The sequence below is a fragment of the Garra rufa genome, chromosome 7 (assembly GCF_049309525.1).
Source record: "Garra rufa chromosome 7, GarRuf1.0, whole genome shotgun sequence".
In the NCBI taxonomy this organism is placed as follows: domain Eukaryota; kingdom Metazoa; phylum Chordata; class Actinopteri; order Cypriniformes; family Cyprinidae; genus Garra; species Garra rufa.
Window position 1 is genome coordinate 20,246,495 of NC_133367.1, and position 25,607 is coordinate 20,272,101.

General features: G+C 29.1%; 1 protein-coding gene across 1 annotated transcript in view; it reads left to right on the forward strand.

Moving 5' to 3' along the window:
* The window catches only part of zranb3 (zinc finger, RAN-binding domain containing 3), a 93,723-nt gene extending 79,646 nt beyond the window's left edge, over positions 1–14,077 (forward strand). Inside the window, exons 14-19 of the mRNA XM_073843610.1 lie at positions 370–494; positions 657–799; positions 2,282–2,419; positions 6,760–7,099; positions 12,060–12,191; positions 13,723–14,077. Of these exons, the coding sequence (XP_073699711.1) occupies positions 370–494; positions 657–799; positions 2,282–2,419; positions 6,760–7,099; positions 12,060–12,191; positions 13,723–13,821 (977 nt within the window). The 3' untranslated portion in view covers positions 13,822–14,077. The remainder of the gene's footprint in view (positions 1–369; positions 495–656; positions 800–2,281; positions 2,420–6,759; positions 7,100–12,059; positions 12,192–13,722) is intronic.
* The last annotated feature ends 11,530 nt before the right edge of the window (positions 14,078–25,607 follow it).

The window sequence follows — 25,607 nt, forward strand, 5'->3', positions numbered from 1 at the left end:
ATTGAAAATTTTATTCATTTAATTTAACAAAAATGTAAATATTTATTTTTTTTGTAAAATATTTGATAAAAATTTAAAGATCATTTAAAAATTTATATATTTTGTACATAATTTTTTTCCTATCTTTTCATTTTGTTTTTAATCTGTGGTTAATCTGTGCTTCATGTGATTTCTATGTATTATACACACACACACACTTCGGCACACAACTGCTGGGCCTAAAACTAGTCCACCAGCACAGTCTTGAAGAAACCGTCAAATAAAAATTGGTTAATTTTATATTGTCAATAAAATATTAAATATACTGTAAATATTCAGTATATAGTCACTCAAAACTGAGTTTGCTTTGTGTGTGTGTGTGTGTGTGTGTGTGTGTGTGTGTTTCTCTCCAGGACGGTCTCCCGCTCCACTGTAACTTCATTCCCTTGGATATCAGACTGCAGAACTGGGAGGAACTGCCACCAGAATTCAATCACAGTGAGAACAGGAGACAGGTGTGTGTGTGTGTGTGTGTGTGTGTGTGTGTGTGTGTGTGTGTGTGTGTGTGTGTGTGTGTGTGTGTGTGTGTGTGAGACGGGATCTTCAAGCACTGTTTCATCAGATTTCTTGAAACACATCTGTATGTATGTGTGTGTGTGTGTGTGTGTGTGTGTCAGGTTGTGCGATTCGTGCGCGAGTGGAGCTCTCTGACTGCGATGAGGCAGAGGATGGTGAGGAAGAGTGGAAGAGTGTTTCACAGCCCCATTCTGCTGCTAGAGGAGCTCACGCAATCCCAGCGACGGCACAGCAGCACCTCCAGGCAAGAAAACACACACATACACACACCATCAAAGCTGGAGAGCTGTGGGACATGTGGGCGGATCTGAATCTCATTGGCTCACATGTGGGTGTCAATCAAATTAAGTGTGTTTGTTTGTTTTCCTCCACGCTTAAAATGTTAAACCTAATATATATATATATGTTTATTTATTATTATTTTTTAGTATTTTTAATAAATTCCACTACTGTTCAAAAGTTTGGGCTTTTTGGAGGTTTTGAACGAGGTCTCGTGTTCACCAAGGCTGCACTTAAAACCTTTAAAACTGAAATATTAAAACAATTTAAAATAGCTTTTCTATTTGAATATATTTTAAAATGTAATTTTAAAATGCAAAATTTTTCAGCATTATTACTTCAGTCTTCAGTGAAATCATCCTTCAGAAATCATTCTAATATGCTGATAATAATATTTTTGAAGAAACCATAATTTTTTTTTTCAGGATTCCTTGATAATTATAAAGTTCAAAAGAAAATCAGTTATTTGAAAAACAAAATTGTGTGCAAAACTATAAATGTCATTACTGTCACTTTAAATTGAATGAATCCTTTTTTTTTTTAAATAAATTTCACTGACGCAAACTAATAAATAGTGTATATTTATATTATAGTATTTTTATTTTTATTTAATTCATTATTTTAGATAGATAGATGCTTCTAATTTTTTTTATTTTAATCATTAAAAAATATATATATAAAAATATTTTAAAACATTTAATCCTAATTATCAGTCCTATTTATGTGGATTTAATTTTGTTTTAGATTTTTGTATTTTTGAAGTACTCAAACTACTGAATAGTGTATATTTATCCATATTTTATTTACTGTGTGTGTGTATTTTTTTTTTATATTTCTTGTGTATATATGTAAATGTAGATAGATAGATAACAGATAGATACTTGTATTTGAATGATTTTTTAATCATATGTATTTATAATATAGAGAGAGATATATAGACTATATTTAATTTTTTTTGTTTTATTTTGTGTTTATTTAATTTTTTTAATTTTATATTTCCTGTGTGTTTGTAGATAGGTAGACAGATCAACATTCTTTTTATTTTTATATTTTAATCTTTTTTTTCTTTTTTTAATGAATTAAAAAATGAAAAAAAAAAAAAACTATTTATCAGTCTTGTTCTTTTTTGTGATTTTTTTTTTTATCTATTTCTGCAAAAGTTTTACCTGAGTCTGTGCGTAATGCGAGATGATTGCCAAGATAGATTTTAATTCAAAATGTTTTATTTGAGTATTTTCTGACGCATTATAAGCATCAGTTTGCTGTTCTGTTACACAAACATCAGCTCTGTGTGTGTTTTGTGGTAGCAGATACTGTACTGCCCTCTTCATGCCACCATGATGTTCCCTTTATGGCACTCAGAGTTCCCACAGAGTCTCACTCTCTCTCTTTCTCTCTCTCTCTCTCTCTCTCTCTCTCTCTCTCTCTCTCTCTCTCTGTCTGTCAGGTATCTCTCCAGACAGGATGTAGCTCAGACCTCTATTGCTGCAGCCCAGAAAGAGGGCGGAGCTCTCCGCATCATCAACAAGGACAACACTGGCCCCAAAAGAAAATCCACATCCAAACCTACTGACCCCACTAACAGGTCTGACCCCTCATAACTATTATTATTATTATTATTATTATTATTTATTATTCACAAATTTATGAACCATTTCTTGCAATCTAAATTTAGATTGCAAGTGTGAATATGCACTGCGTCTATCAAACAATTCATATTCAAAATATTAATAGATTACCGAATTTTGAATGTTTTAAATATTGAATGTTATAGCAGCCACCCAAGAACACCCTAGCAACAGCCTAGCAATCACAGAACAGAAACATCACAGAAACTGCAAAGCAAGGCAGTAAAAACCTCATAACACCCTAGCAACCATATAGAAAACCCACTTAGCAACTAGTATTTTAAACGTTAAATTCTATAGAAAATCATAAAGAATAAACATCAAGAAAATCATAGCAACTGCATAGCAAACACAGCATTTAAAAAAACGTAACACCCTAGTAGGGCTGCAACAACTAATCGATAAAATCGATTATTATCGATTGATAATCGTTGACAACGATTCTCATTATCGATTAATCGGGTCCGCCCCACAGTGCACGTACAACTTCTATTACAATTACGTCAAATTACAGCACTGAATGACGCATTTCTGTAGACAAAATGCATCTAAAAATAGTGGAGGAAACAGACTGAGATGCTGTAGTATAGTTACATGATCCAATCTGCCCAAAACATGAGAATTCCTTATTTTAAACTTGAAGCTAATAGCGTAATGGCTTGACCTGTGAGGCGCTTTGAGATCCGTTTGCATCCTCAGCATGAAAACTTTTAGTTTACAGTCATATCATTATCTGTAAATATCACAAATTCACACGAGCATTTCCATGTATGCATAAAAGTCCATTCTGGCAGTCTGTGTTAAGTTTAAATCTTTACTGAAAATAAATAATCGTTAGTTGCAGCCCTACACCCTAGCAATCACATAGCAACACCCACTTAGCTACTAGTATTTTGTTTATTTGTTCGTGGGTTAAATGCTTCAGAAGATGACCATCAAGAACAATCACAAACATCATAGCAACAACATAAAAACATTCATAACACCCTAGCAACCACTAATAACAGCCTAGCAACCACATAGCAACACTTGCTTATCAACTAGTGAGTATTTCAAACATTAAATCCTTCAGAAGACGACATCAAGAGCTACTATCAAAAAACATCACAGCAACTGCATAGCAACAAAGTAAAAACACTCATAATACCCTAGAAACCACAAAGCAACACTCTTATCAACTAGTATTTAAAACATTAAATCCTTCAAAAGAAAACCATCAAGCAAAACATCATAGCAACTGCATAACAAGACAGTAAAAACCACGTACAACTCCCTAGCCACCACTCGTAACACCCTAGCAACCACATATCAACACCCGCTTATCAACTAATGAGTATTTCAAACATTAAATCCCTCAGAAGACGACCATCAAGAAAAAAAAATCATAGCAACTGCATAGCAACAAAGTAAAAACACTGAAAACACCCTAGCAACCACTCATAACACCTTAACAACCACTCATAATACCCTAGCAACCACAAAGCAATGCCCGCTTATCAACTAGAGTATTTTAATCGTTAAATCCTTCAGATGACCATCAAGAACAGCAATCAAAAACATCATAGCAACTGCATAGCAACGAAGTAAAAACACTCATGACACCCTAGCAACACATCAACTAGTGAATATTTCATACAATAAATCCTTCAGAAGACGACCATCAAGAAAAAAAATCATCATAGCAACAAAGTAAAAACACTTACACCACCCTAGCAACCACACATAACACCTTAACAACCACTCATAATACCCTAGCAACCACAAAGCAATGCCCACATATCAACTAGTGAGTATTTCAATCGTTAAATCCTTCAGATGACCATCAAGAACAACCAACAAAAACATCATACTAACTGCATAGCAACACAGTAAAAACACTCATAATACACTAGAAACCACATATAACACCCTAGCAACTACATACCACCCACATACATACAAACGTTAAGAGAACCATCAAGAACAACCATCAAAAACATCATAGCAACCGCATAGTAATGCAGTAAAAACACTCGCAACTTCCTAGTAACCACTCATAACACCCTAGCAACCACTCATAAGACCATAGCAACCACTCATAACACCCTAGCAACCACATAGCAACACCCACTTATCAATTAGTGAGTGTTTTGAATGTTAAACTGCATAGCAGTCCAGTAACACTTACTAGTTGGTAAGTGGGTGTTGCTAAGTGATTGCTAGGGTGTTATGAATGGTCATTTTAACTGCTAAATCCTTCATAAGACTGAATGAACACTGGATTTGATGAAGCGGCCACACGCGTGATCTCAGCGAGTTGTCTACGCAGAGAACGAGAGAATAACGTCGTGGCAATGGCTGATAAAGTCATCAACACAGTCGCGCGCTCGCCCTGTCAGCCACGGCGTGACTTTTTGATCATATGTGACAGCTGTTTCCTCTCGCACTTTGTCGCTGCGTAAGAAATTCATCAGACTTTGCTGTCGCGGCGATGAGATCTCAAAGCGCGACGGCTGCTGCCCCAGGTGTAGCTAATCCGCAAATGGAAATGAATATATATGTTTTTTCACTTGGCTTTTGGATCATCAAATGACTTTCCTCCCGCGGTCAGGGTGGAGACTGTCGCTGACAGATACATATTTATGAATTTGCATCACTCCTGGAAAAAAATATATATATATTGCATAGCGAGTGACAATTTACTTTGAAAGTGCATTTCGGCATGTAATTATGTGTGTAGCAGCGAACGGTTAACCTTGTAAAGCTGCGCTACGAGTGTGTGTGTGGAGTGTGTTCAAGAATGCTTAGTGCAGAGGATAAGGGCTTAATCCACACACACGCGAGTGCTGCGGCGTCACCATGGAAACCGCGGGAGGAAAAAATTGCGACGTACTGAGCGCTGTCTGGGGCTGGATATTTTTAGGCGATGGAGAGAAAAGAGGAAGAAACTGGAAAGAGAGAGAGAAAGTGAGAACTGATGGAGGACTAGAAAGTCGTTCCTGGTGAAGTTTAAACTAGTTAGTGTGGTCAAGACTAGTCTCGTACGTACATCCAATTTGTCCAACTGGTTGGTTGATTGTCAAATCATGTTGGAGCCGCAGTATAGTGGTTAGCACGTTACCCTGGTCATTTTATTTTATTTTTTCTTTATTACAAATACAGCAGGTTATTTTAGGTTATGTAATTAAGAACATTTTTTTCTGTATTGTTTTAATTAATTAATCCATTTATATTTTTGTTGGTGGAAAAACAGTTTTTTTTTTTCAGTATTTAATTTTTTATTATTTATTTATTTATTTATTTATTTACCAAATATTTATTAATTCATTCATTCATTTTTGTTGGTGGAAAAACTGTTTTTTTTTCTATATTGTTTTAATTTAAGTATTTATTTATTTATGTTGGGGATTTTATTATTATTATTATTATTATTATTATTATTATTATTATTATTATTATTATTATTATTATGATGAAGGGTATATATGTATTTTCCAAATATTTATTCATTCATTCATTCATTTAGCATTTTTGTATTATTGAATTGATCCAAAAAGCACAAATATAACATGTATATTACTAATAATATTGTTGCTATTATTACATATTAGTTATTGAGTTATTATTATTATTAAATATTAGTTAAGTTAATATTATTAGTAATATACATATTGTATTGATCCAAAAAGCATAAATATAACATGTATATTACTAATAATATTAACTTAACTAATTAATATTTAATTTAATTTAATAATATTTAATAATAATAATAATAATAATAACAACAATAACTAATATGTAATAATAATAGCAACAGTTATTATTAAATATTATTATTAATCATAATATTTTTATTTTTTATATAAAAAAACATTTATTCATATTAAAATATGTAATATATTAATGTACAATAACATACAAAAATGTAAATGTATGCAAATGTTATATTATAATAATAAGAATAATTTTCTGGTAATATAAATAGTCGCAAATTAGATTTTATTTTTCTGACAACTTGATGTGAAAATGAAAATGTTTCATGTTGTTTTATTTGTTAGTAATGCATAATTGTTTTATTTTTATTTTTTAATATATCTTTTTTATATATCTGTAAAATGATCTCAGATTTCTCATAACAGGAGATTAGACACAACATTCATAGTGAAAAGAGCAATACTAATTTCTATATATACCCTAGCAACTATCAAGCGCATCCTATAACCATATAGCAGCGTTTTCTACAGACCAGCACCATTTATACATTTCTTCAAAAAAATGTGAAAGTCAACTTGCAAATGTGTGTTTGTGTCCACAGAGAAGCCGAGAGCTCGGTGTGTGCTGAGACAAACACTACAGCAGGTTACCTGCAGGCCGTGGACTCGGCCGGGACCCCCTTGTGTCTGTCCTGCCAGAAGCCCAGCGGGGAGCACTGCGGCTGGGCAGGAGGCTTCTGCAGCCCTGCCTGTATGGAGGACTTCCAGCTGCGCTCCAATCAGGGCTACATGCGCGCCCGTGTGCTGGAGACAGAGCAAGGTGTGTGTCAGCACTGCGGACTCAACGCCCACCAGCTGTACGTGCAGGTCCGGGACGCCCCGCGCACACACCGCAAGGAGATGCTGGACAACACCTGGCTGGCACAACTCCCGCTCAAACAGGTTATACATTTAAAATAATAACTGCTGCTATTATTATTATTATTAACAACAACAACAACAACAACAATTAATCAGTAATAATAAATGTGCTATTAATAATATTAATACCAGTAATATTTTTTTAAAAATCCAAAGAATGCCACAATATTTTTATTATTATTATCATTATCATTATTGTTGTTGTTGTTATTATCAACAATTTTTGTGGCATGTTGTTATTATTTGTCAATGTTAAAAATAATACCTGCTGCTATAATTACTAATAACAACAACAAGAAATAATCAGTAATAATAATAATAATGATAATAATAATAATAAATATGCTACAAATAATAATGTAAAAAAAAAACTAAATACAATGCCACAAAAATTAGTAGCATTATTATTGCTATTATTAATAACAATAAAAAAGCATTTAAGTGAAAATGTCTTCTTACAAATGTAATGCTTGCCTAAATAATAATTATTATTATATTATTAAATAATATTCATATAATGTTATAATATAATTACTATTTATTATTGTTAATAATTATAAAATAATAATAATAATAATAATAATAATAATAATAATAATACTTATATTTTTAATAAATAAATGCATAGCTATTGTTATTGTTAAAAACAATAAATAATCAATATTCCATAAATGTTATCATTATTTTTTTTTTTTTAACATCACAATATAATATCATCATTAATATTTTTAATAATGATAAAATATTTGTGGAAAACTGTTATTACGTAATTTAACAACAACAATAATAATAATAATAATAATAATAGGTATTATTATTATTATTATTATTATTATTATTAAAAAACAATATTCATTGGATCTTTGTACTATTACTATAATTGTTGTTAATGTTATTTTATTATTTGTTGATGTTAATAAATGGGTAGATTAGCAAGGAATAATAATAATAATAATAATAATAATAATAATAATAATAATAAATATTCCACAAATATTATCATTATTTAAACAACATGCCACAAAATCTTATCTTCATCATTAATCTTTTTAATAATGATCGAATATTTCTGCCAAATTTGTAATTACTTAAACATGATTTAATATTATAATTATTATTACTACTACTACTACTACTACTACTACTACTACTACTACTACTAATAATAATAATAATAATAATAATAATAATAATAGGTATTATTATTATTATTATTATTAAAAAAACAATATTCATTGGATCTTTGTACTATTACTATAATTGTTGTTAATGTTATTTTATTATTTGTTGATGTTAATAAATGGGTAGATTAGCAAGGAATAATAATAATAATAATAATAATAATAATAATAATAAATATTCCACAAATATTACCATTATTTAAACAACATGCCACAAAATCTTATCTTCATCATTAATCTTTTTAATAATGATCGAATATTTCTGCCAAATTTGTAATTACTTAAACATGATTTAATATAATTATTATTATTACTACTACTACTACTAATAATAATAATAATAATAATAATAAGTATTATTATTATTATTGCTGTTGTTGTTAAACAATATTCATGGCATATTACTATTACTGTACTATTATTTATTGCTATTTTATTAGTAAATAAGTAAATAAACAATAAAAATAATAAATATGCCACAAATATCATCATCATTATTAAAAATAAAAAATAAAAAACACAATAACAATATGACACAAAATACATTTTTACAAACATTTTTTTGAAAATGTTGTTTAATAATATATATTTTTAAATTATTATTATTATTATTATTATTATTATTATTATTATTCATGGCATTTTTAACTAGTATTTATTATTGTAGTTAATAATGATGTTATTATTTGTTGATATTATTTGTTGTTCTTGTTAATAATATAATAATAATAATAATAATAATAAATAAATACAAAGAAGAAATATGCCACAAATATTAAGATTATTAGTAAAAAAAAAAAATGTTTTTAATAATGAATAAATTTGTGGCAAATGTTTACCACTTACGCAATTATTTAATAATAATAATAATAATAATAATAATAATAATAGGTATTATCATTAGCTTCATATAGAAACAACTGATATATTAACAAGGTCTATCAACATCTTTTTCTGATTTTTCTTTTTTTAGAATTTCTTTTCATAGCCATCCGAGTTTTATCCGTGTCCACAAAACCGCTCTATTCCCCCTGTCCTCGTACCTCCCGCTCAAAAACGTCCTCTCCTAGACTCAGCGTGAGGTGTACGTTCACCCACGACTAATTTCGTCTGGGAAGTTGGCCAGAGTTGGGCAAAAAGCATGCATTAGCCGCATCCAAAAGCACATTAGCCAGGAATTATCCCCAAACATTCTCCGCGAGTAACTCGGCAGACGCTGCATTTTATTGAAAAAATATTGCTTACAGAGAAAGATAAATAAAGATGGCCTGTTTAGCTCGCAGAAGCAATAAGAGCTTAGCGGCCTTGGGGCGTCTGCTCTCTGACTCTCTCTATAGAGTTATCAGCGCCATTCACACTCAAACACACTCAAACACACACGCAGCCGCCGTCCTTTCCTCCCCGGAGCATCCAGCGTTAACACAACGCCTAGATCTGTCAGATTGCCATTGATTTTTCCCACAGTGCATTGCTACGAGCTGCAGGTTTGATTTTTGTTGGGCTTTTCTGTTAGAGCCCCGAGCGGCAGCGGCCTGATCAATAACACGCTTTAAGCTCTGACTGCCCTCGACGCACAAACAAGGCCGTCGTCGTACACGCAAAGGATTGTTACGGACAAACCTTCGTGCGCGTTGGCCGTTTCCTTACATTAGCATGTGTTTTGGCGCGTATCGACGCCCTGAGGTCTAGTAAGGAAGCTTCCCGCTCTCGTAGCGGGAGGTTATCGTCCGTGTCGCGACCCTCGAGAGTTCGGATAATTATCGGCCGGCTCTGTTGAGGGGGAAGGAGAGGATTGATTGGGTTTTCTCCAGAGAGCGCGAGGCTAAAAACAGCGGCGCGTTGAAATGCCAGCGCTCTGGCTCGGGCCTCCTTGCTGATCGTCCACTCGTGATTTGAGCGCATTTCTACTCTAGCTTTAATCCTGATGAACACCTGGAGTCCTTCGCTGCGGCGGTCTGGTGAAAAGCCTCTGGAAAGGGGGGAATTACGCTTTCCTAGAGTTCCCGATGGGCTATTCAGAGCACTTTCATGTAGCGGTTCAATAAAACAACAGGAGTAGAAAGGATCTACACACAACAACAACACTGTTAAGACGCTCTCAAGACTCTCTCTGGGTGGTGGAGGCTTTCAAGTGCTCCGTTCTTCAAAAGATGCAGCTATGATTGGATTAACTCATTTTTATTAGTATTCACACTTTTTTTTTTTTTACCTGATCAGTTATGGAGGAAACTCCAATACTGCTGATACTAAAAGTGTCGATTTAAGCGTAGCAGTTAAATATTGCTCAGAAATCACATAAAAAGTTTAATTATTATTTTTAAAAACATTAATATGACTGTGGCGAACAGGTTTTTTATTAACGCTGTGGTGTTCATTTATAATTATATATTTTTATGATAATACTTGCAGTAACTGAAAGTTGTTTATTAAATTATTGATGATTAATATATTTTATTCATATATATATTATTAATGATTTAAAAATTGTACTATTTTAGTAGTTGTATTAATAATACTGATGCTTTCATTTAAATCATTTTTAGAATTTTTTATTAATACAACAATGAACAAATTTATATTTGAGTATTATGAGTAGTTGCTGTCAATAATGATAGTTAAGTATTTTTGTTGTCATTATTATTATTATTATTATTATTATTATTATTACTACTACTACTATTATTATTGATTACAATAATAATTAGTATATTTTAATGATTCCAACATTTTTATTGTTGTTAAATGATAGTTATAATTTTTTTGTACAAAAGAATAATATTATATTTACGTATTTTAAGTAGTTGTTGCTGTTAATAATGATAGTTATTATTAGTATTATTATAAGTATTTTGTTTTTATTATTATTAATAATTACAATAGTTTTTACTTTTAATAATGATTGTTATTATTAATATTAATATTACTTGTAGTAGTATTGTTGTTGTTATTATTATTATTATTATTATTATTATTATTAATGTTTACAATAACATTAATAATATTGTAGTATATCGTTTTATATTTTATTATTAATGGATTACAACATTTTTATTAAATGATTATTGTTGCTAAATTATATATTATTATTATTATTAATTTAATTATTTTTGATACAATATTACATTAAATTTAATATTTTATTAAATAGTTTAAATATTTTAAATATGAAATGTATATTTATAATTGCATATATATTAAATATATATAAATGTATTATAGACAAATGCATTATAAATATTTTATATATAATAAATGCATTTATCTAAATTTTTAATATATTAATAATAATATTTTGTGTTATTAAATATTTTATTTTAAAATAAAAACCATTGACAATAAAATACTCAGTTCAGTTTAATATTGTTCTTTGTTTTATTATTATTAAAATAATTTATATTATTTATTTTTATTCAGTATTAAAGCAAAGAACAATAGTATATTGATTTGAGCATTTTATTGAGTATTTTGTTGTCAACGTTTTTATTATTATTATTGATTACAGAAATATATTTATTAACGTTGTTAATAATAGCAATATTTACAAATATTTACTGTTAATAGTAAAAAAAACGGGAAAATATTTAATATTGTTAATAATAGCAATAATATTTTGTTGTTTGGTTATTATTATACAACTTATGTTATGATTCTAAAAAGCAGTTATTAAATAAATAAATAAAAATGCGTTCTGCATATTGGTTATCGGCATAAAAATAATCAGTTTTGTGTCGTCAAGAGAGAAATATTTAATGATCTGTTTGATTTGTCTGACATTGTGTGTCTGTGTTTGCATGTTGCAGCTGAATGAAATGATTCAGAGTCCCGCTGAAGGACAATTCTGGCAGGTGGACCACATTAACCCCGTGTACAGAGGAGGAGGACAGTGTTCCCTCGAGAACCTTCAAACCCTTTGTACCGTCTGCCATCGTATGGTACAGTATCCCATCCACACACACACACACACACACACACAAACACAAACACAAACATGCATTTTGAATATGTATTTATTTATATTCAAATATTTATGAATGTAATAGACAAATGCATTATAATTATTTTATAAAGAAAAAATATTTATATAAATATGAAATATTTATAATAATAATGATAATAATAATACATTGTTATTAATATTACAATATTTTAAATATATTTTTGTATTTATTATAGAATACTCTGTTGTTTATTTCTTTACTTATATAAATATTTTATTTTTATTATTATTAATAATAATAATAATAATAATAATAATAATAAATGATTGCTTTGTTTTAGTATCCATGATTAAATATTCATTGTTTATTAATAATATTATTTTTATTTTACAAAGTTTAATATAAGTGTATTTATACAAGTATTTAATATAGTAATAATATTAATATATTTTGTTGTTGTTGTTATTATTATTAGAAATTATACAACATTTAATACAGTCAATGTATTTACATAAATATTTAATATAATAATTAGTTAATATTTTAATATTAAGACTTATAATAATTTATAATGACATTTTATTTATTATTATTTTATTATTAATAATATTACAATATTTTGGTGTTTTAATAGACATTTATATAAATATTTAATATATTAAATTTTTGTGGTAATAATAATAATTATGATTGTTGCTTTATATTTTAGAATTAATTATTACAAATGTACTATTGTTTATTATTATTATTATTATTAGTATTATTATCATCATCATCATCATCACCGTCATTATTTAAAATTATACAACACTTAATATACACTTTTGTTTGACTGCACATTTAAAATAAAAATTCCGAATTTAATTACCATTTAAAATGTATATGAATTTATTTATAGACAAATGCATTATAAATATTTTATTCAAAATAATTGTTTATATAAATGTTAAATAATAATCATAATAATATTATATATACATAAATATTATAATATTACATTATTGTAAAATATTTTAAACATTTTGTATATTTTTGTATTTTAGACAATATATTATAAATATTTAATGTTTATTTATATAAATGTTTAATAAATTATTTTTAATTTTATTTTTAATTTTATTATTAATAATAATAAATGACTGCTTTATATTTTTAAATTGTGTTGAATATACAATATTTAAAATAAAAATTCAGAATTGTATTTATTTATATTCAGTATTTGACTATTTGCTTGTTTTTTGTTTATTTATATAAATGTTATATTATTTATTAAATGATTGCTTTATATTTTAGAATTAATAAATGTATTTAGTTGTTAAATATTTATTATGATTATTATTATTATTATTATTATTATTATTATTATACATCATAAAATACAGTTTTGTGATTATGCAATATGTAAATTAAAAATCTGAATTTAATTACTATCATTTCATTTTTACATTTACATTGAGTATTTAAATGTAAATATCGCTTTTGAATATGCAACACATTTGTAATATATGGTGGTTTTGTTTTGCAGAGGACCGCGCAGCAAGTCAAAGACAGAACTCAGATGAAACGAGACAAATCTGCCTCCAAACTGGCCTCTGACATCACACGCTTCTTCGTCAAGAAATGAGCCGCTCGTCTGCAACTACTAAAAACACACACATTCACCAGCAGCAAAGAGCCGTTGCCTTGGAAATGACCCGTCTGCGTTTTGCATGTCAGAGGCGTTATTTACCATCATCTGCAGAATGCCAGGAGTGTAATTTAGCCGATTGGGTAGCCGTTTTTAAATCACTGCTCTCAGCACGAGACAAAATAACTTCTATATTCCATGTGTTCAACCAGAAATTAAATAAAGTCACTAAATAAACATTCTCTATTCACATTTACAATCATGTCCTACATTTACTGAGAGTGAGAGGTTTTTTTTTGGAGTGTGTAAAACTAACTCTTTCTGGATCGTGAACTATGTGTTGCAGGTTTAAAGCGAGCGAGGCTCTTCTGAGCGCCGCAGGACGTTGGCGTGAGATGTTTCGCAGTGTCTGCTGGGTTTTTTTGGGTCAGTGCAGAGATAGGAGGCTGTGTGGAGCAGCAGTCAGGCAGGACAGGATGTTCTGTGGGCCGGATCACTTTCACCAGTGTCTATACAGCGTGATAAAGCTTATCTCTCCTACACGAGAAACACTGAGAGGCAGATTGGCACGAGATGCAGGGTAGGTTATTCTTATACTGCTCAATACACAGACAGGGAACGGGAATGTTAGTTGAATGCACAGTTGAGGCATCTTCACATTTGATTTGATTGGAGGAGTTGTTTTAACCTCTTGATAGTGTTTCCAATTTGATCAGATTCAACCGGAGGAAAACATTACCCGACTGAATGAGTCAAATGAAAGCTCTCCATCTTCCATTCTTATGGACGGAAAATATGGTTGAAATGAGATATATATATATATATATAACTTTTTTTTTTTTTTATTACAATTAATTTTAATTAATATTTATTCTTTATAATAATTTTAAAATTTTACAACTTTCAATATACAATAAATTATATATTTAATATATTAATAGTAATATTTTTGTTATTATATCGTTATTGTTATTGTTGTTATTATTATTATTATTATTATTATTATTATATACAATATTTCACTTTAAATATTTTACACATTTTCAATATATTTATTATAGACAATGTATTATACATTTTTCGTCATGTTTTAATGATTAAATATGTATTATTGTGCAGTGTTTTATTATAAAAGTATACATATACAATAAATGTATTTATATTTGTAATATATTAATAGTAATATTGTTATTACAATAATTTATTGTAAATATTTTAAATATATTATACACAATGTATTATACATTTTTCTTCATGTTTTTATTTATAATAAAGTATTAGTTAAATATTTGTTTTTATTATAATTTAAAAGTATACATTTAATATACAATAAACGATATTAATGATTAAATATTTATTATTGTTTTTTCTTTTATTATAATTTAAAAGTATACGTTTAATATACAATAAATTATATTAATGATTAATATTTATTGTTTTTATGATAATTTAAAAGTATGTTTAATATACAATAAATGTATTTATATTTGCAATATATTAATAATAGTAATAGATTGTTATTACAATATTTTGTAAATATTTTCAATATATTTATTATAGACAATGTATTATATTTCTTAATGTTTTTATTTCTATTACCATTTACTAAAATACAAAAATTATTTTTATAATGATTTTTGTATTTTAGTATTAAAGATTAATGTTTATTATTCTTTATTAATATTATTTCAAATTATACAACATTTAATATACAGTAAATTTATATTTTATTATTATTAATAATTACAGTATTGTATTTTAAATGTTTTAAAACATTAAATATTCATTTATTATAAACAATGTATTATAAATATTTCATAATGTTTTTATTTTTGTAAATATTGATTACATTAATAATAATAAACGATATGATTTTTATAATAAAATTAAATACTATTGTTTATTATTATAGTTTAAAATTATATGTTTAATGTACAATAAATGTATTTATTTCATATATTAATAATAATATATTTTGTTAATATTAAAATATTTTTTTAAATGTTTTAAACATTTTAAATATAATTATGCATTTAATAAATTTATTATTTTATAACTATATATTCAGAATTCTTAAATAATTTAATAAAAAATGAGATTTACATTTTTAATATTCCAATTTACAATTATATATTCCAAAAAATGTAATCATTAGTGAAATTAAAAACTATTAAAATTGATATAGTTTCAAATCTCCATACAGTGTAAAATATATAGATGTAAAAATATATGGAAAAAAATACTATTTAATAATATTTATTAATCTTATTATTTTTTATATAAAGAGACATTTTTTATATAAAAATGACACTGTAAAACCTTAAACTAATTAATAATTCTTAAAAATAAACGACGTTGTGATCGTGCCATTTCATTATATAAACTATATATATTAAACATTGTATAATTTTAAATTCTAATAATAAAGAATAATAAATATTTAATCATTAATACAAAAATAATAATAATGATTTTTGTAAATGGTAATAATTTTTATAGTAATAATAATTTAGCAATAATAAAATATATTAAATATTTATATGAATACAACATTAAGAAATATTTATAATACATTGTCTATAATAAATATATTTAAAATAAAATATAGTAATAATCTATTACTATTAATATATTACACAAATACATTTATTGTATACTAAACGTTGTATAATTTTTAATAGTAATAATAATATGTTTAATCATTAATACTAAAATATAAAAATCATAATAATCTTCATTATTATTATTATTATTATTAATATATTACATATATAAATAAAAAAATATATATTGAAAATGTTTAAAATATTTAAAGTGAAACATTGTAGTAATAATAATAATAATAATAACAAAATATTACTATTAATAGTAATAGTAAAAAATAAATATTTATTGTATATTACACGTTTTATCATTTTAAAATTATAATAAAGAATAAATGTTTAATCATTAATACTAAAATATTATATATGAGTATATAATAAATATATATTTAAAACTAATTAAAAGAACAATATTTTAAAATATAATATTGTAATATTACAGTTCAATAACTTAATTTAAAAATTTATATTTTAAAAATAGTTTAGATTTATGTTTTATTTTTTATGGTTTTTATGATTATTATGACTACTTTTTCTTTGTTTATATAATATATACACTTTATATAAATCATATATATATATATATATATATATACACACACACACACACACACACACACACATCTCTGTGAGTGTGTTTGGTCGCATGTGTTCGCTTCTAAAAGGAGATTGTAATCCATTGTAAGGGCGTCGCAGAAAAGAAATTGCGTTGCACCAAAACTTTGTGTTATTTTAATCTGTCTCTCCGGAGTAAACTCAATAAAGGCTGGGGGGGAGGAGGGGGTTGTGTGGGGGGGGACAATACTCCCGTCGCCATGGCAACAGACTTGAGTGATGCATATTGCCAAGGAGATGAGGGCATTTTTACAATTCCACTGTCTGTTCACAGCGACGCTGGCAGACAAATTAGCCGCTTAAAACCCGGCTCCCGAACACACTCCTCCGCCGTCAGCGTCGTTAGCCTCTGACCAAATCACTCGCGCGCAAACCGAGAGAGAACGAAGGGTACGAAACGTTCGTTCACAACTGAATAGTGTTCAAAAACACGTGTGAGAACTTCCCAAATTTCAGGATATGATTAACTGTCCAGATTCAGAAACACGGTCATTAGTGTGATATTCTCTAGGAAACTGTCGAACGCTGGCATGTTACTTCCTGTAGACGCAACGTTTATTTTAAGACGCGTGCAAATTGCAAAGTACCTGTTTGGATAATCATGATGTTCTGACTCGCTCGCCACCTCCGAGTCTAATTTTGCTCAGGTGTGAGATACGCTCCAGCGTACGAGTTAATGAGGCACAACTGCGGCTGCTTATATAGACACGGCCGTGTGCGTTTATTCTCTTACATCTGCGTTTTATGAGTGTCCAGACAGTCCTGAATGGGCCGAATTGACAATAACAAGGACACACAAACACGAGCGGCCAATCACGGGTGATTCCCTCGGTTTCCGGTCCTTTGAATCCCCGCTTTTTGATCTTTTTCCGTTTTGTTGGCTCTTCACTCCAGCTTCAGAGAAAGCGTATAGCCTCTGACGTCTGAAACCTTAACAAACCCACGCGCATGAATTTACACTTCACTGATGATGAGGGGGGAAAACGCAGCTCCATCATACAGCAACAAAATGGATCATAATGGCAACAAATAATAAATATGTTTGATCTACACTCTTATTTGTCATGATACAAGATGTATGGCAAACTAGAACAGCCAGCAGGATAGCATGCAGCATTTCAGGGCACAAAAAAAATAAAAAAAATAAATAAAATTAATGACAAACCACTTGCCAGTTCCACCAGCTAAATACACTAAAACACCCGTTTAAGTCAAGATAACATTTTTTATGAAGAAAAATTTTATATCATTTTTACAAATATTTATGTACATATTTAACATTGTATGTATGAAATATTATGATATTATACATCCATTAAAAATTAAACTCAAATCAACTACATATTTTGTTTTAAGTAAAATGTAAAAATTAATTTATAAATGTATATATTTAAGTATATACCTTGATTTCATGAATTATGAAATTAAAATACACAAATATATTACATTACTATTATATGTAATATATTTGTGTATTTTAATTATATTATTTATCATATTTATATACATTTAAATTTAAATGTGTACTTTGAATTTATATAAATTACTACATTAAAATACACAAAAATATTACATTTAAATATATATTTTTTCCATGATTGAACTCAAAAAGGTAATAAGTTCCATACAATATAATTTATAGAAAAGCATAACTGATGTATTTAATGTGATCATTTATATAACTTTATAGTAATCCCTTTTTCATAAAAAAAAAATTTAGAAATGCAATTAAATTGTACAAATTATATTTTTTTATTACGTACATATATTCAACTTCAACATATTGTGAAAATTTTAAATTAAATATGTAATATATATATATATATATATATATATATATATAGTACATAATTTATAGAAATGCATAATTTATGGTTTTGTAATATGTAATAATTTATATAATTTCATAGTAGTTCCTTATTTTAAGAGCTTTTTTAAACTACATGAAATTTTTAAACATAAATATTATATTCATTAAGAAAATTACACGTGTGTATATATATGCGCATGTATGTGTTTGTATATATTAAACAAAAACACAAATATAAATTTATTTTAAATAATTTATAATAAATAGTTATATAATAATTATAAATTATAGTAAAGTATATATACACTTTTAATTTATATAAATTACATTAAAATGATTACATTAATATTACACAATATTTTCCCTATGATTAAACCCCCCAAAAAAGTTGTAAAAAAGATTTTAAAAAGTTCCATACAGTATAATTTATAGAAATAAATCAATATTTGTTTTTTATTTATTTGTGTTATGTATTATAGCAGTTCTATATTTTAATTTAAAAGGTATATAGGTACATTTCTCATATATACACATTTTTATTTTTACATATATATTATCGTATATTAATTTAAAGTGTGTGTGTATATATATCTAGTAATCCCACCACAAATCTGTTTAGTCACTCGAAAAACTCAAACACAACGCAATGCAGCGCAAAATTCAAAATACAGGTTAAAATGCATGTAAAAATCAATACGGAAAACTCCTTCCTATTAATACAGTATACTGTGCTTTATTTTTACAGTTTTTTTTTTTTAGTAGAGTTTACATTTTATTCTAGTATAGATATTTTTTTTACATTTTTTAATAGCACTGAGAAGAAAAATACTATATTTCTGACTATTATTTTATATATCTGGCTTTACGCTGTACACGTTGCCTCAAAATCCTTCTCCGATCTTGTTTTCTCACTATTGAAGACACCAATCAAAAGTAGCTATTCAGAGGATGCGGCTCTTTCAAGCATCTCAAAACAAGTCGTACACAAGTCCAACTATGACGGACAGGAGCGAGCTGACTTTGAAAGAGCGCTTGGGTCATTGAAGAGGGTTGACGTGTCTGACGTCTTGCAGTAATAAGCCGCTGCTGTCGATACACTACAGCCCCTGTGAGTAATGGTCATTACTTCTCCGCCTGTCAAAGAAATCAAAGTTCACACCTGCGGACGCGGACCTACGCGACCACCGGCACGCCTGCGCGACTTTATTACCGACGAGAACAAAAGACCAGCAGCAACACAACAACTTTAATAACGTTGAGACTGAGAGATATTGAGTGGACATCAAATGAAGGCGAGCGTCCTGACGGCCCCGGGGGGATTTCTCACGGAGGCCGGATTCAAATGACTTTTTGTGTTTCTTGTCGGGCGAATGCGACGAGGGAGAAAAGCGGACTAAACAATAACATGGAAGAAGGTAATAAAGTAGGTGACGTTGAGCAGAAGCAGCGCTCCGGGGTAGGAGACCCGCTAATGTCCGTCAAAAGTCAAAGGATGTGTGCGAAGCCGCTTTTACGTCAGATGGTGGCTGATCCGTAACGTTCACGTCCTTGAATGTGCTTACAGTGCTTTGTTTTGTGCTGCTAGGTGCAGATGTCATCAAGTGTTCACTTTAATTTTTCCTCTGACAATTTACAATTCTGACTTTTTCAAATTCCAAAATATAAACTCAGAACTACAAGATGTAAACTCAGAATTCTGACTTCCTTAGAATTATGAGATATAAACTTGCAATTGTCATATAAACTCAGTTGCAAGAAAGGAACTCAGAATTACAATATAAACTCAATTGTGAGATATAAACTCAGAATTCAAACTTTTTTCGAATTTCTGTGATGTAAACTCAGAATTACGAGATAGACACTCAATTGCGAGACAAACTCAGAATTCTATTTTTTTTAACTCGGAATTATGATAAAAACCCAAGAAACAGAGTTACAATACAAACCAAATTGTGAGACATAATTCTGAGTTTCTTGCAATTTAGTTTATATATCATTATGATATAAACTTAATTGCAAAATGAAAATTCTGAATTATAAGACATAAACTCAGAATTACAATATAAACTCAATTGCAAGTGACAAACTCAGAATTCTAACTTTTTGCAGAATTATGAGATATAAATTTAGAATTACAGTATAAACTCAATTGTGAGATATGAAGTCGGAATTGTGATATTAATATTAATTGTAAAGAAGAAACTCAGAATTACAATATAAAGCCAATTGTGAGACACAATGAGATAGAAACTTAGAATCATGATATAAACTCAATTGCAAGAAAGAAACAGAATTATGATAGAAACTTAGTTGCAAGTTAGAAACTCAGAATTATGACTTTTCTCAGAATTATGTGATATAAACTCAATTGCAAGATATAAACTTGATAGACAAACTTAGAATTTTACTTTTTTCAGAATTCTGAGATATAAACTCAGAATTCTAACGTTTTTTAGAATTAAGAGATATAAACTTGGAATTATGATATAAACTCAATTGCAAGAAAGAAACTCAGAATTACAATATAAACCCAATTGTGAGATATAAGATAAAAACTCAGAATGATGATAGAAACTCAATTGCAAAATAGAATTATGAAAAACTCAAAATTGTGAGATAAACTCTAACTATAATATAAACTATAAAATTCTGACTCAGAAATCTATAAAAACTCAGAATTCTCAAGTTTTTTCTTAGAACTATGAGATATAAACTCAATTGCTAGACAAACTCAGAATTATGCCAAAATCAGGATTCTAACTTTTAGAATTCTGAAATATCAACTCAGAATTACAATATAAACTCAACTGCGATAAAACTCAGAATTTTGACACTCAGAAAACTTTTTTCAGAATTGTGAGATAAACTCAGAATTACAATATAAAAAAAATTCTGACTCAGAAATCTCAAAAACAAAGAATTCTGACTTTTCTCAGAATTATGAGAGATAAACTCAAATTGCGAGAAACGCAGAATTCTAACTTTTCAGAATTATGATATAAATTATGTGATAAACTCAAAATTATGACAAACTCAGAATTGTAACTTTTTTCAGAATTGTGAGATATATAAACTCAACTGCAAGATATAAACTCAGAATTCTAACTTTTTTCTCAAAATTGTGAGATAAACTCAGAATTACAATATAAAGAAAAATTCTGACACAGAAATCTCAAAAACAAAGAATTCTGACTTTTCTCAGAATTATGATATTGTGATATAAACTCGAAATTCTAACTTTTTTCAGAATTTTGATATAAACTCAATTTGCGACACCATCTCAGAATTATGACAAAATCAGAATTCTAACTTTTTTCAAAATTATGAGATAAACTCAGAATCATGATATAAACTTAGTTGCAAGAAAGAAACTCAGAAATTGTGAGAAACTGCAAGAAAAATTCTGAATCGGAATTCTAAAGTTTTTCAGAATTATGAGATAAAAACTCAATTGCGAGACAAACTAAGAATTATGACAAACTCAGAATTCTATCTTTCTTCAGAATTATGAGATATAAACTCAGAATTGCGATATAAACTCAGAATTGCAAGAACAATCCTGAATTGGAATTCTTAAGTTTTTCAGAATTATGAGATATAAACTCAACTGCGAGACAAACTCAGAATTCTAACTTTTTTCAGAAATCTCAGATAAACTCAATATTTCAATAAAAACTCAAATTGCAAGACAAACTCTACATTATGACAAACTCAAAATTCTAACTTTCTTCAGAATTATGAGATATAAACTCAGAATTGCAAGAACAATTCTGAATTGTAATTCTAAAGTTTTTCAGAATTATGAGATATAAACTCAACTGCAAGACAAACTCAGAATTCTAACTTTTGTCAGAAATCTGAGATATAAACTGAATATTTCAATTTAAACTCAATTGCGAGACAAACTCTAAATTATGACAAACTCAGAATTCTAACTTTTTTCAGAATTCTGAGATAGAATTTTGAGTTTGTCTCACAATTGAGTTTATATCTCAAAATTCTGAAAAACTAGAATTCGGAGTTTATATCTCAAAATTCTGAGGTTATATCTTTTAATTCTGAGATTATATCTCAAAATTCGGAAAAAGTTAGAATTTCGAGTTTATATCACGCAATTCTGAATTTATATCTTGCAATTGAGTTTATATTGTAATTTCTGAGTTTGTCATAATTCTGAGCTTTTATCTTGCAAGTGAGTTTATAATTCAGAGTCTATATTTCATAGTTCTGAAAAACAGAATTCTGAGTTTATATCATAATTCTGAGTTTATATTTCACAATTCTGAAAAACATAGAACTTTGAGTTTATCACATAACTATGGAGTTTATATCTTGCAATAGAGTTTGTATAATAATTTCAAGTTTATCTCATAATCCTGAAAAAATTTTGAATTTATGAGATTATTATACATCATATGAAAACTTGAAATCGTGATTCGAACTCAGAATTACTATATAAACTCAGAATTCTGACTTTTTTCAGAATTATGATTAAAAACTCAAATCAAAGATATAACCTTATAATTCAGACTTTTTTCCAGAATTGATTCAAACTCAGAATTACTATTTAAACTGAGAATTCTAACTTTTCTTCAGAACGGCAAGATATAAGTTTAGAATCATAAGCTATAAACTCTGAATTAGAATTCCAAGATATACTCAGAATTACTAGATATAACCTCAGAATAGCAAGGAATAAGAGGAATTCTGAGTTTATATCTCGCAATTCTGTAATATACTAACATTTCGTATTCCATAGTCTCCTGTGTCACGTCCAGTTAGTTTTGCTGTACAAAAACATTCGATCGTGCTAATATTAGTTATATTATTTGAAAATAATTATCCTAATCATTAACGTACTGGTTTCACTATATTTCTTCAAGTTTTTTTACCTATAGCAGCTAAAGAATCAAAAGTCTCACACACATAATAATAGCTTCCTTCTTTGTTGAAAAATAAGGTGGCTAGTAACATAGAAACTGTTATGAAAGACTGTGAAATGTAAAGAGGAAGTGTGGTGATCTAAAGGATGGTGTCTGTTTCTAAGGAAACACAAAGCATCTTGGCAAAGTCTCAAACTTTCTCTGTGCATCAAGAATTTGCCCTTTAGGGACTGACTGAAGATCAAGTTATGCTGAGCTAAGTTCTCCAATAGGTTCGTAACTATTATTACCAGCTATTTTCTGGAAGGATAGCACTGAAATGAATGGAGATGCCATTCTAACTGCTATTAGGGATGCACTGCAATGGTCAACTAGTCCTACATGGATGATATTTCAGTATGTCACACCACGAGAATGGCATAAATGTCAAGAAACACGTGTGATTGGTTAAGTTTTAATCCAGAAACAGCCTTCGCTGCCCAAAATCCCAAACCTCTCTGATAATCAAACAATGTTTAGAACTGATCCCAGAACAGCACGACAGGAGAATATTCCCCTCCATCCAATTAATTACAGTAATCACTGCGGAGAGCGTCGACCGTCCCTACAGGCGCCGAACCGACACGCAAAACAAGGGATCGAGGAAAGGGGCCAGGAACAAAAAGCATTAAAAAGAATGGACGTTGGGTTTTGGGAAGACAGGAACGGCAGGTGTGCAGCCTCTGGTGTTAGTGAAGAAGGCTTTTTTGGGAGGGGAAAGGAGATTCGCGCGTAATTTGTTCTTCCGATACCTCGCTCCCTGCGTAAACCATTAATCTTCCTTAAACTCCCATGCAGAGGAGAACTCATTAGTTAACCAAAAAAAACAGGCGAAATTTGCTGTGCTAAGCACATTATCTCTCACACGCACACACAAACATGGAAATTTGGAGGCCAGTTCTCTCTAAATGAGTTTCTAATGACATCCAGCACACGGTTGGTGAAGCATCAGTGCTGCGGACGCCAATGGCCACCCTGAGGAATAAAAAAAAAAAAAGACTGCCAAGTGTTCAAAAACTGCCTAATGGGTGTCATTTGCTAATGTGATTATATTTATAACAGGATGACTGCCGTTTCCTTACAACCCTGATGGTGGTCTCTGTTTATTTTACACACTCAGATGTTCGCCACACAGCCTTTTCTAGATAATGACCAAAAACACAATCAGTCCTATCAGTGGGGATTAGACGCCAAAATAAGGCCGTTTATGATTCACGCTACCTGCGGCCGCTTAATGGATAAGGCTCCGGCTGTTTCTCTTACGTGGCGTATTATAAATTTACACTTCAATTACGTCTCGCCACAGAGCGCATTAGAGGCGGAAAGGACGTTTTTGACAGCTCAGAAGCCCCATGATGGCACTGAGAAGGTGTCTTGTGAGTGGAAAAGAGAATATGATTTTCTTCTGATTTATGAAACTGCCAGAATAAACGGCTATTTACTACAAAATGGCCAGACTCCAGCGTTGGAGGGATAATTGCGTGATGGAATTCACTGACGGTGGTTTCAAGTCGAGTATCACGGTTAATAATGCTCATAATTAGGCTAGGGATCAATCCAAACCTCTAACCCAAAGTTTTCCCGCACTTTTTGTTGATACAGACATAAATGAGGCCTCAAATCATGTTGTTTGTTGAGTAGAGATGTGCTACTACTTTTCACCAGGCCCGCAAAAATCCCACCCCGTTCACACCAAGAATGATTATTAAATTAGTATCCACACCAAGTGTTTTGTCGTGTCGCTTCAAATGCCAAATATATTTAACGTTAAGTGGCTGTCAATGTTTTTATCCTTCATCAGGTGAAAATAAAGTGATCTTACCAATATCGGAA